We start from the raw sequence: 12,728 nt of genomic DNA, 5'->3' as shown, positions 1-12,728 counted from the left end.
CGACACGGGTCACCACTTTCAATCCAAACCGCCTCAATCTTGATGAGATTGAATTAAAAAAAAGGACCTATTTTTGATGAATTTTACAGTTTGTGCTCTCAGAGATCTGAATGCATTAGATGACCTATAGACTGCTGTTGCTAGGAGACACAGAAAAATTCATGCAACATTAAGCGGGACATCATGCAGTTCTACAAATGTCAATTAAATATGTCCATTTCTGCTTATGCTCAGCAAAAAGCCATGTTTTATGTGAAGGAATGGTGAAAACTAAATCACTGTCTTGAATATTGTATTATAATACATAATGCATGAAAATAAATAACTCTGGATTTTCTTGTACTTTACCATTTTTTAATCCCTCTGCTATGGAGCACAATCCATCACAAGACAGGCACAGGGAACAACCTTGTTTCCTGTAACTGTATTCTTCATACATTTATATATAACAGTGCAGGTGGAGAGCTTTACAAACATTCAAATAAACACTGGAGTACGGCAGATCTGAATGACAGAATTTGAATCTGTCCAAGGACAGGTCTAAAGGCCATGTGACCTCTGGAAAAGCTATATATTCCTGAATGCAATGACTACAGAAATCCCCAAACAGAACAACAGAAAGCTTCTGCTAAGTTTTTCTCCACCGCTGCTTCGGCTTGCCTGTGAATTGTTCAGTTTTTCTCTGTACAAGTGCCTTGAAATGACTTTTGTGTGTCACTATACAAATAAAATGGAATCAAAAATATTCAGAGTAGAGAGAGAGAGTTCAGACTCTCTGTACTAAAACATGCTGAAGACTGAGGATGAAGAAGCTGAAATAACTGTGGAATTTAATCATAGAAGCTAAATTTGGTCAAGGTGAGCTCCTAAACAACACGATTTAAAAGACACCATCCACAAACCTAATCCGAGTTGCCAATTTCATATATCGTTACCGAACACTGTTCTGACTGGATTCACTGAAACCTATAGGCAGAACCACATTTTGTAATGAAGAAAAAAGAATGTATAATGTGTTTATTCAGGTCCTCCTCAGCTATACTGGTGTCAACACGACAAGTCCTCGAACAAAGTGGACTTGGCAAGTTCATACACCAAATGTTCTTCAAGGCCATAAGCAAAAAACACTTTAGCTGTGTAGCACATAACGGACAGACAACTATGAAACAGCATTACCGGGTGTTACAAGCTGCTGAGCTCAACTGTTTCGGGGTTTTACATGCTGGACTCCGAGGCAACGGTTTCTCTCTTCAATCCTACTAACCCACAATAAAAACAACAGGAGCTTTAGCTTGTGTTCTGATCCACTAGCCAACTTACTGCATAAACCGCTTTGGGAATCATGAGATTTCCAATCACCTCTGTCCTGCAGGGTTGCTGCGTGAGCCCTGTGAGCCACAAATGACCCTGTTCACGTGGAACGGTCCGGCACGGTTTCCTCGATAAAGAAACGACCGGGGGAATTACCCACAGGTTCACATCACCGGAGCCGCAGATTGTGTTGAAGGTGTGTGTGTGTGTGTGTGTGGCTGGGCTTCACAGCCGGACCCGGCGCAGTGCTCAGATCAGACGTGGAACAAGATTTAGCCCCCCCCACGCAGACCCACGCATGCAGGAATGGGATCTGAAGCCCAACCAAGTGAAATCAGAGAGACATTAATGACTCAGAGCAATATCTGCAAAATACCACACAGCAGTATTCACACGACTGACAGGATTCCACACACCCACAAGAGGGAACATTCAGGGTTGTGTGTGTGTGTGTGTGTGTGTGCGCGCACACTCATGTTTACCTGTACAGCCGTGATTTATCACCTGCTACACAACCTCATCCCCTACAGAGAAAAATGCTTTCATGGAACACAAGGGGTCAGGCGACGGGGAGCACTTAAATTGCAGGCATCTACACTCTCTCTCTCTCTCTCTCTCTACTCTCACATACAAAGACAGCACAGTATGGACACGCATTAATAAGTACTGATGGCACACACACATGCACACGTACACACACCACTGAGATTGCTTCAAGGCTGAAAATCTCAACAGTAATTAGTTGGAGAAAAACTCTTGCTCCAGCTGCATTAGTAAAATTTGAGCACAACTTCAGACTCTCAGGCTATATTTCAATTAATGAGCACTTAAATAGAACTTAGTGAAACACCACTCAGGACCACTACTGTTCCTTCTGTGCACGCATCTCCCCCACGTGTGGCTCTCTCTCTCTCTCTCTCGCTCTCGCTCTCTCTCTCTTGCTGTGCCGGCTTGTAGATCAAGTGCAAATCACAATCAAGAGTTATGACCGGTTGGTGGCTCCTGTGCTCGGCGGGCTGGACTCCAGACAAGGCCACAAACGAGAGGGAGGCGGGGGGAGAAGGAAGAGAGGGAGGAGGGAGGGGGGGGGGGGGGGAGAGGGAGCGTGATTAGTGGCTCGCTTTCCTTTGCCTGCAGCTTCTTGAGAGGAATTCAGCTGCACTTTTGATGAGAAGCTTCCTGCAGTACAACTTTTGCTCAGACGCCTAATTTCAACCAATTACAAATGCCGACTTTGACTCAATACGGCTGCATAAAAGTGGGCATGTTTACACTTAAGATATGAATGCGCATTCCCTCACAGCTAATGTCCTGTGTGAATTCAATGTTTCAAATGGATAGTGCCAACGCAGTGATGAATGAAAGGAGGGGGATTTCCATTTTTCACCTACTGAGGCTTGCAAGGGTGCTATTTCGGACCTTGATTGGAAAAGAAACACGAGAATAAGTGCTGCAATCTATTCTCACACCAGCTGCTCGAAATGTGACCATAACACAACGCAAACGAGCAGCAGTACACACACACACAAACACACACACACCTTCAGTGTGCGCGCATCTCCTTTGCTATGGGGCACACCCTCCCCGCCTAGAACTAGTTTTACTCTCCCACACTGATAAAAATACCACCAGAAGGACAGAAAAAGATCACAGTGTCTTGCTTCATCTGCTAACCGCAGGTGTTTGTCTGGCAGCAGCAAGAGAGAATTTTAAACACTTGTGTCATCGTGACCTTTTGCTTTGGCACAATGTTGGTATGTTCAAGAGTATTGATACGTGAAAAGCATTCACAGATTTGAGAAACCAAATGGCCAAATTTACAGTTTGGATGGAGTCTTTTTTTTTTTTCATGTTCTCTCTGTGCAAGTTTAAATTTCCTTCAAGTATTCCAGTTGACTATGGACCAAGGGGAACGAGAGGGTTAGCAAACAAAACGTGGCGTTGGCAAAGGTCTGCGCTCTACTGAATGCCTGTTCGAGTTTGTATATGCAAACACGTGTGATAGAAACGAGAAAAATAAAATAGGAAGAAATGGAGGAAGTGTTTTTACTGAGTCATAAAATGAGCTGGCCTTGCGAGCCAATTTAAGAAAATCAATAGGAGAGCCTTGGAATCAATAAAAACCGAGCAGACACACCGGCAATGGGTACATATTCTACAATATTCAAGGGAAGCATGAAGGCGAGAGAATCAGATGTGAAAATATCCTCAGGACATAATTTGTGGGGCAGCGACGTGGTGCTGCAGTGCTGGAAAACCTGGACTGGCCTCCAGGCAGACCACAAAGACATGCTTCTTTAGTTAACAGATGACTCTGTTGCCAATTTTGTCACATTTACATACTGTAAAACATACAATTCCTCCAAATAGATGTTATTGATTGAATGTTGTTATATAAAGGCCTGATTTGGATTTTGCAATTTTTGTAATTATATTGTTTGGAAATACTTGGAAACAGGCACGTTATAGGTACAGTAATGCCATTTTGATATGGTGTTTGGCAGAACGACGACAGCAGTTCAATCAACAATGGCACAGATCATGATTGGATTTGTATCATTATTTTCAGTGCCATCAGTTGATTTGATCATATAAATTGTAGAAGTACTTGTTTTATGGCTTATATTCATTAATCTACCCATCCATCCAACGATCCATGCGACATAATCCAGCTCAAGGTCGCAGGGTACTGGAGGCGATCCCAGCTAACTGTGGGCGAGGGCAGAGCTCACCCTGGATAGGTCACCAGTCCATCACAAGGCTATAGGGTTTATATTGAGTTATTATTGCATTGATACATTTTTCTAAAAACCGTATTGTTTCATTCAGACAAAAAAAGTGCACATCTATTCATTTATCTGGACTTCAGATTCCAGGGAGTACCCTGCCTTGACCCACACTCAGCTGAGATTGTCTCCGGCCGCTGATGGGTTGGATTAAGCTCACTAAAAGATGGATGGATGGATGGATGGATGGATAGATGAATGAACATACTGCAGCTTGGCTGACTGCCTTTGTTAATCACAGGTTGTTGTTTCTTGATATCAGGATCATTTTTATGCAGTGTAAACAATCCTGAGAAGATGAAAACAAACACTTCCTCCTGTGCTCACAGTTTCTGAGATGGGACAGGAGGTCTTTATTCAAGAGGTTCCATTTTGAAAAAGCCAATTCTTGGCCTCTATTACCCCTTGCTACACTTCAGTAAGTGCTTGTTAACTTGTGTCTTAAGACCCCCCATAACCCCCCCCCCCCCCCCCCCCCCACCCAAGCCAATCAGCTGCTTGGCCTTTAAAGATAGACAGGCCCATTGAGAAGAGTCAAATTAATGGGGAGGGGAAGAGTGTGTGTGTGTGTGTGTGTGTGTGTGTGTGTGTGTGTGTGTGTGTGTGTGTGTGTGTGTGTGTGTGTGTGTGTGTGTGTGTGTGTGTGTGTGTGTGTGTGTGTGTGTGTGTGTGTGTGTGTGTGTGTGACATGCAGTTACTCCACTGTGCCAGAGCTTGCAGAGTCTCACATTTAAAATATGGTACACTGTTAATGTCGTCCTATAACTGCAGCCGAGCTCCTGTAAATGTGCGTCTTTAAGTGGATTGAGTTTGCTTGAATTTGCATATATACTCAGACTGTATGCTATTGTCACTGCCACGCACGCACATGTACACACACACACACGCATGCACGCACACGCACGCACACACACCCACACCGCATCACAGTGTCTTCGTATATAAAATGTCTAATAACACATTTAGTGGATAAAAAGCAATTAAACTGAGCTCTCAGTACAGTTACGTGCGTGTATATGTAAAAGCATTGTTGTGCATGTGTGTTGTTTCCATATCTGTGTAAAGTATACGTCTGCAGCACACGCCTTAATCTTCTCAACGTCATGCTTTAGGAAGAGATTATGAATGTGGTAAGAACCGTCACTTTAGTATATTGCCATTTCTATGCGCGCGCATGCGCGCGCACACACACACACACACACACACACACACACACACACACACACACACACACACACACACACACACACACACACACACACACACACACACACACACACACACACACACACACACACACACACACACACACACACACACACACACACACACACACACACACACACAAAATATATATACATGTACACTATGTATGTGGACATACTTCTATAGCCTGAAGAAGCTATAGAGCCAAGCAGACCTGTCAGTTTCTGCAGATTAAGCGCAGATATGTGCAGTACCTCAAATGAAGCTGGTGAAAATGGAGAAAGTGGCAGGTTATAGAGTAGCAGAACTGCAGAGAGAGAAGAATAATTGGGACATAAACTATAAAACCAAACAACAAGCAAGGGAAGGGCTGAGGGTAGCAGAGAAGTGCTGTACCAAAACCGAGGCAAAGACCAAGATGACTACTACAATTTGAATGCCAATTAAATGAAATATAATGGGATATCAACTCTTAAATAATGTGGGACTGTGCACTCCCATCCTCTTGACCTTCCTTCCTCATCCCTCACTGACTCCTTGAACAATTTCCCCAAAGCTTTGGCTGCGCAGCCAAAAAAAACCAGACATTCCAGTTACCACTAAAGATGTTTTGACTTCTCTGTTTGAATTTATTGGTGTGAGGCATCATGAGCTTCATGAGCGTGTGCATGCATGCATCATAGGCTGTGACGGTTATTAATCCAACCAGACTGCAAATGGTCATGCCTGTCCCACTTGCTCTGCATGGGTATACTGTGTGTGTGTGTGTGTGTGTGTGTGTGTGTGTGTGTGTGTGTGTGTGTGTGTGTGTGTGTGTGTGTGTGTGTGTGTGTGTGTGTGTGTGTGTGTGTGTGTGTGTGTGTGTGTGTGTGTGTGTGTGTGTGTGTGTGTGTGTGTGTGTGTGTGTGTGTGTGTGTGTGTAACAAGGCTAGAAAAGTCTTAACACAAAACTAGAGAACTACCGCCGCAGATCCCTCTAAATACTATCTGCTTTGGGAATACAAATATCTCAGTGCGGAACGTCATAACATTTATGTAACTTTTACTAATAACTAACAATATCCATCACTGCTACAGCTGCTCATCAATGTAATTATCAAACACACATGTCTGTTTGCTGGCGGCCATGTGTCCGTCTGGACATGCAGGACATGCTCTCATTCTTACGTGGATTTATGCGCGAGTGGGTGACTTTAGCCTCGGAGAGTGTCCATGTGTGCGATGATTGCAAATCTGCTTTCCCTTGATGGATCACACTGGTGAGCAGCACGGCCACGCCACCGAGAATGCTGATGGACAGACGGCGTGTGTGACTGAGACCATTTGGTGGCTTGTGTCCTTTGTGAATTGACTTAGCATTTGGCTTCGGCTGAAATCCTTGGAGATGCTTCGCAACAACTGTGGGAATCTCACCGAAAGGTGATTGAAATAATTAAATTAATGCTTTTTCTAAAGAAATACGTTTACATTAGTCTTGTATTTCCTCTGTATCCACTCTCACTGCACTTCATGTACCGTCTATTTAGCATGAAATCAATGCCGCCCCTTTGTGAGCCTGGTCTCCACAATTAACTATTTCCAAAATAACATTGAGGGCTCCTCTAGTCTGAAGCTCAATACACCTGCAAGCTACAAATCACTGTTACAAATGACACGACTCCACCCAGAGAGACTAATTCATGCTAAAACCAGATTTAAACCTGTTTAATGCGGTAATGAAAAGTGCAGTATTTATATGTAACTGGTAGACAGCAATGTTGTGACATCGGGCCCATCTGTGACTCAGTCTAAACCCCTAATGAGAACATCATTCAGCCCCCAGCCGGGACACACACACACACGTGCACGCACACACAAACACACACACACACAGACACACACACACACACCAAAGAACAGAGGTGAAAGAGTGAAGGAAGAATTGATCGATGCAAAGCTTGCCACCTCTTTTGACTGCCATCATCCCTTTCCCCACTCTTCCACCCCCTCCCCTCTCTTTTCTCATACACCAGGACCGAGGGCAGCCGGCCTAACTCAATACGCTGTGGAGCAAAAATCGATAAAAGAGAGAGCGCCTGAGCTGGGGGACTGGACAGAAGAAATAAGGCCAAGTGGAGGGGCAGCACATTTTTGGACAGATTTGTCACTGCTCTGCAATTCTGTCCTCCTCCACTTAGAGTAACAGTCAGAAGATTCAAGGTGCACAATTAAGACGCTTGTCCTTGTCCTGTAGCATTAAACATTAAATTCCTCACATCTCAATAATTTACAAAGTGACATTTGTTGACCAATGTGGGATTACTTTTTTTTTTCCCCCATTGGATGATCACGACTTAAAACAATCTACAAATTGCACATTGAAGTCAGATGTATTGCGCTGAGATTCATCATATATTTCAAGCCAACAATTGATTAGTGCCATGACTTCACCACGAATTGACCAACGCACTCCAGTTTACAGTATTTCTCCACACCCCGCCCAGGATGCCCAGGCAAAACGTCTTTGAAATTCATCCAACGGCAAGAGGGTAGAACAACCCCAAAGGCTTTGGACATACATGCCTGCAAAAACAGACTCACCTGACTCGTATACATGTACAAACAGCTCATTTGCAAATACAGCCAGCTGCTGTGGATTTACCCTTTCGTTTGTGCACCGCTGATTGCTTTTCTCCGAATCGTACATTTGCATTCTGCCCCTTGAAACCCCGTCTTGCAGTAGTGTTTGAACGGTTGTACAGGGGTGTGATCAGGGGAGAAGCACAAGGAAATAGAAAGACATATATCAGAGTTAAAGAACTTGAGAAAAACGTACACGTTTTCAACCTTTCATCTTTCGCTGTGTCTCAATCCGGCAATTTTCCCCACTCCTCTACCTGTCTTACTACCATCTCCTGTAACAGCCTCATATTTGCACACCTTATAGTACACCAGTGAAGAAAGAAGAACACACTTTTTTTTTTTTCTATTTACAAATGGACATACTGTTTTAACCAAAACTGGCACAATAAATTCCTAAAAACACTCAAAAACAGACATGCTTATACTGGAGACTCCTTCAAAGTCGGTGGTTCCCTCTCATTCATTCATTCATTCATTCATTTCACATCTATCTCCGTCAACCCCATTCATTCATTAGTGTCTTTCACCCCACCAAGTATATAAATGCTTGTTCAAAAACAGTTTTCTGCTCACTTCACTGTCCTCCAATCAACTAGTTCACAGATGCTCTCGTACGTCTCGTCCCCATTCATTCCTCCACCGCTCCTCTAATCTCTCCCGTCTGCGCCGTGGGTGTGTTACATGTGAACGAGTGTGTGAGAAAGAAAGAAAGAAAAAAAAAAAAAACACTAACCTGCCCTTTTGGCACGCGGAGCAGAGCCAGGCTTTGTCTCTCTTGCTGTAGGTGCAGCAGGTCTTGCAGACGTTGTACTGGCAGTCCAGGCACTGGCGCTTTGGGTTCAGCAGGAAGGTGAAGGGCGCACAGCAGCGGATGCAGCAGTGCTCGTTGAAGCGGTGCTGCTTGGAGAGGATGGAGCATCTGCTACCTTCCTCCGCCAGCTCCTGCTTCAGCTCACTGAAACCAGGAGAGAGCGAGAGCGAGCGAGAGAGAGAGAGGGAGAGAGAGGGAGAGAGAGAGAGCGAGAGAGGGAGAGAGAGAGAGAGAGGATTGAAGGGGGGAGGAAGAGAAAGAGAGAGGGAGACGGGGGAGGGGGAGAGAGAGAGTGAGGGAGAGGGATGGTGAGTGCCTGGTCGAGAGGTAGGACACAGAAACAGCAAAGGAGACGGCGCAGAATAATTGGAGAGGATGGGGGTAAATTAAAATTTTAAAAGGGAAGTGGGGTATTAAAAAATGATGGGGAGAAGGGGCAAAAGAGGGTCACCGGGTAAAAACGGATCCTCTCTACCCTTTTCTCTGCCTCTTTTTTTTTTTTTACGCCGATTCTGTGAACTGAGGATGAAGGCTGACATTTCAATTTGGTTGAACCCGTCATGCCTTGTTTGCCCAGATCAGTCAAAAATACAGCTGAGGGGCGCTCGCCATGCACGTGAACTCCCACCAACATAACAGCAAATTATTTTATTGTGAGGTTAAAAATTCCGACAACGACCAGAGGGTCATTTGCTGGAGGGTTTCAATTCATAAGAACACGCTTGACATAAAAAAAACTGCAATAATGGAAAACCTCCAGGGTCACACTGGAAAGCTGTGTGGGCGTCAGTCCAATCGAACAGAAATGAAGGAGAAATTATTTTTTATCACTGAAGAAAAATGTACTGAAGTTTTATAAAGAATCGCATTTCATTTTCAAAATACATTCCCACCTTTAGTTGTTTCACTAAATTTAACTCTAAAAGACTGATTCAATTCAAGTAAAAGTCTGATAAAAAAAAAAAAAAGGAAGACGGAGATCGACAGCCTAAAACAGGCTGTTAATCAGAGTTTTAACCAGCAAAGCAGCTTTACTATCCGAAGCCTTAACTGTTCACATAAATTATGCACATGTTTGTTTTTTTTTTCCCTCTGTGGGATTTGAGCTGAGTGGGCAAAGCCCCATAAGCAGAGGCCACAGTAAATTATGTAATGTTTTGCATTTATATCATAAACCTATCATCATCAGTGCACTTGGCACTTGTGGCCATTGTGTTTTAAAATAATACACAGTGAATACGAGAGAGGCAAAAAGTAACACATCCAACTGTGTTCACACCGTCGGCCATCGGTTGTCATTAGGCGTGAACGGAGGCAGAGATGCAGAGATTAAGACGTGGCTGCAAGCAAAGGTGTGAAAGTGAGTTCAGCTCAAATGGGCAGCGAGTAAATTATTTAAGATGCTCCTGTGTACACCACAGAGGCCAGGCTTTCACTGATACCGCAAACAAGTAGAGCTGATGCCATTTCTGAGCAAAACGCAGACATCAAAACATTATTTGTTAAACATATTCCAATGCAGTCATATGTAAAGCCAAATCTACGGGGAAAACAAAGGTCTTTGTGTTTCCACTGAAGCCTTCGAGCATTATACTTACTCGAGGCGGAGCAGGCTTGCAACAGATTGAGAGACATTGATTCCCAAAAGCAGCTAAACCATCAAGTTATACAAGGAAAAATATGTATGTAGCAACTGCTGAACGCAGCAGATTGTAAATTTCCTGTGTGGAGTGTGTGTGTGTGTGTGTGTGTGTGTCCAGTGGGGACCATGCAATCTCCTGCTTCCCTAAGTTATTAACGTTGTTCCTCAAGCAGATCCTCTGCTGCCTCACTGATTGCTTTTCATATGCATCATTAGTCGGAGAATATTAACAAGACGAACAAACCATTTCATATAGTGTGTCATGTGAGCGTGGGTGTGGGGGTGGGTGGAAAGGTATAAGGGCCAAGGCATGTAGACACTGCCATAAACACAGTGAGATGATCAGAAAGGCTTTTCCATATTCTGCACACGCACGCTCAAGGTCACAACTGTTGGGAAATGACGGCCCCAGTCAAATTAAAAAACATTTACACGAAGCTTCTCTGGAAAACAACTAGAGCCATTTAAGTGAGCTGCTTCACAAAAGATCAAAAACTCTAATTTTTGTCATGTGGTACTTGTAAGGCTTCCTGCGAGGCAACGTAGCTTCGTCTATATGAACTCCATGGCCATAGATTGTGAACCGTAGCATGTCCTACACAAGCAGCCTTCAATTACCATCACCAAATCAACTTTCTGCTCTTCTTATTAGCGAAGCGTAGTTTGGCATAAGCTTTTGACGATACTTTCTCTGGCTACTCCAGGTGTCTTGGATTAAAAAAGGATGCAAAAGGAGAAGGCGGAAAAGCAGAAGGCAAATGGAGGAAAAGAAATCTACACATTCATTGTGTTACTTAAGAAGAGAGGCTTTGCTCGTGTAACGTATGGTTATGGAAGGCAAGAGCGTTCATCTTCTCTGATATCATCAGTAAAAATATCAATAATGCTTGTGCTTTGTATGCTGGTGAGGACCGACTGTTTCAGTGACCTCTGTACTGATCACATTTTACAGAAGAAGGAAAAAAACAACAAATTAATTCTCATCAGACACTGGACATGCTCATCCCTCGGTGTCCTCCCGAACACACTCCAACTAGCAGGACACATTTCCACCCTATAAACCTGAAGGAGACAACACAACTTTTGCTTTACCGGATATTTGGAACAAACTAATAACAAATGCAGGACGGTTCAGTTCTTTTAAAACCAGACAGAAGACGTTTCGATTTGCTGCTGCTTTTCAGGAAAAGGCAGGATTTTGTTGCGTCTTTTATCTTTCCATGATTTCTTTTCACCCCACCAGTCCCATTGCTAAAAGTCCATGTTTGTTCATGTAAATCCCTTTCAATTGCATTGCTGCAGAAATATACACGATACGCGATACAAATCAAGCCGCCTTGCCTTACCACTTTTGGTCCAGCCCACTCAAGGTCAAATTCGGTTTGTCACCTCAGCTCGAGCACAACATCCGCTAAGATCCAGTAAATATCTCTCTCACTGCAGGCTCCTCATATTTCAGCATGATGATACTGGATCCGTCACAGAATGAGAGTCCTGGGGCATTTAGGGACACATAAAATAAAAACGCAGGCAATTTGGAATTGCTGAGCAGCTACAATTTGTCAGCAGGTAAAAATGCGATGGCGTTTCTTTCACAGACTCTAGCGACTGGATGCTAATCAATTTGCTCCAACTTTAAGATATGTCATTGCTTCGATTTAGAAATGATTTTACACATCGTCCCAACCTTTTTGGAATTGTGACCTGCACATGCAGCCTGGATGTAAATTTCAATGACTTCGAAAATAAATTGCCTGGAAAAATCATTTGCCTGGAAATCTGATAAGGATCCATTCTGCCATTCTGTGTCTGTGATAGGAGTTTAATGAACAGTCCCCGTTAGGTGCAGAGCAGCTCAGGCCGTTTAATTAAACGAGTGAGCAAATGTACACATATACCCAAAGTCAAGGCCAGGGGGATGGGGGGGGGGGTGGGGGGGGTGATTCGTCATGCCTGCTCTCCCTTCACATTAACTCGTACCTCTGCTAATGAGACATGAAGACCGGAGCTCACTGCAGAGCCATGACTGCAGATACACGAGGGTCATTCATGTGTCACTAAGGCCCAATTAGTTTAGGTTAGAAATAACACTCATTGGTTTTTATTAACAAAGGACCACATTGACTCTGGGGGTGTTCGCCAGCACTGACGACCCAACAAAATTTACAACTAGAAATGCACTGATTAGTATCATCAAGTAATAAAGTTTATTACGGCAAAGTCTGTAAAATGTTCAGGAAAAACAAAAAAAAAACGCAGCAGGTGAGAGTCTAATTTGTGAGCGATAATGATTTCAGACGGTTAAAAGGTGTTAGAATTGGTTGTTTTATTGTAATTTGTTTATCATCGA

General features: G+C 43.6%; 1 protein-coding gene across 1 annotated transcript in view; it reads right to left on the bottom strand.

The window, feature by feature from the left end:
* The window catches only part of myripb (myosin VIIA and Rab interacting protein b), a gene marked incomplete at its 5' end in the record, with an annotated part of 113,526 nt that overhangs the window by 50,932 nt on the left and 49,866 nt on the right, over positions 1 to 12,728 (bottom strand). The window contains one exon of the mRNA XM_080514764.1: positions 8,659 to 8,880. Coding sequence (XP_080370890.1) covers positions 8,659 to 8,880 — 222 coding nt within the window. The remainder of the gene's footprint in view (positions 1 to 8,658; positions 8,881 to 12,728) is intronic.

Source organism: Blennius ocellaris (assembly GCF_963422515.1).
Source record: "Blennius ocellaris genome assembly, chromosome: 19".
In the NCBI taxonomy this organism is placed as follows: Eukaryota; Metazoa; Chordata; class Actinopteri; order Blenniiformes; family Blenniidae; genus Blennius; species Blennius ocellaris.
This window is presented reverse-complemented; position numbering and strand designations above follow the sequence as displayed.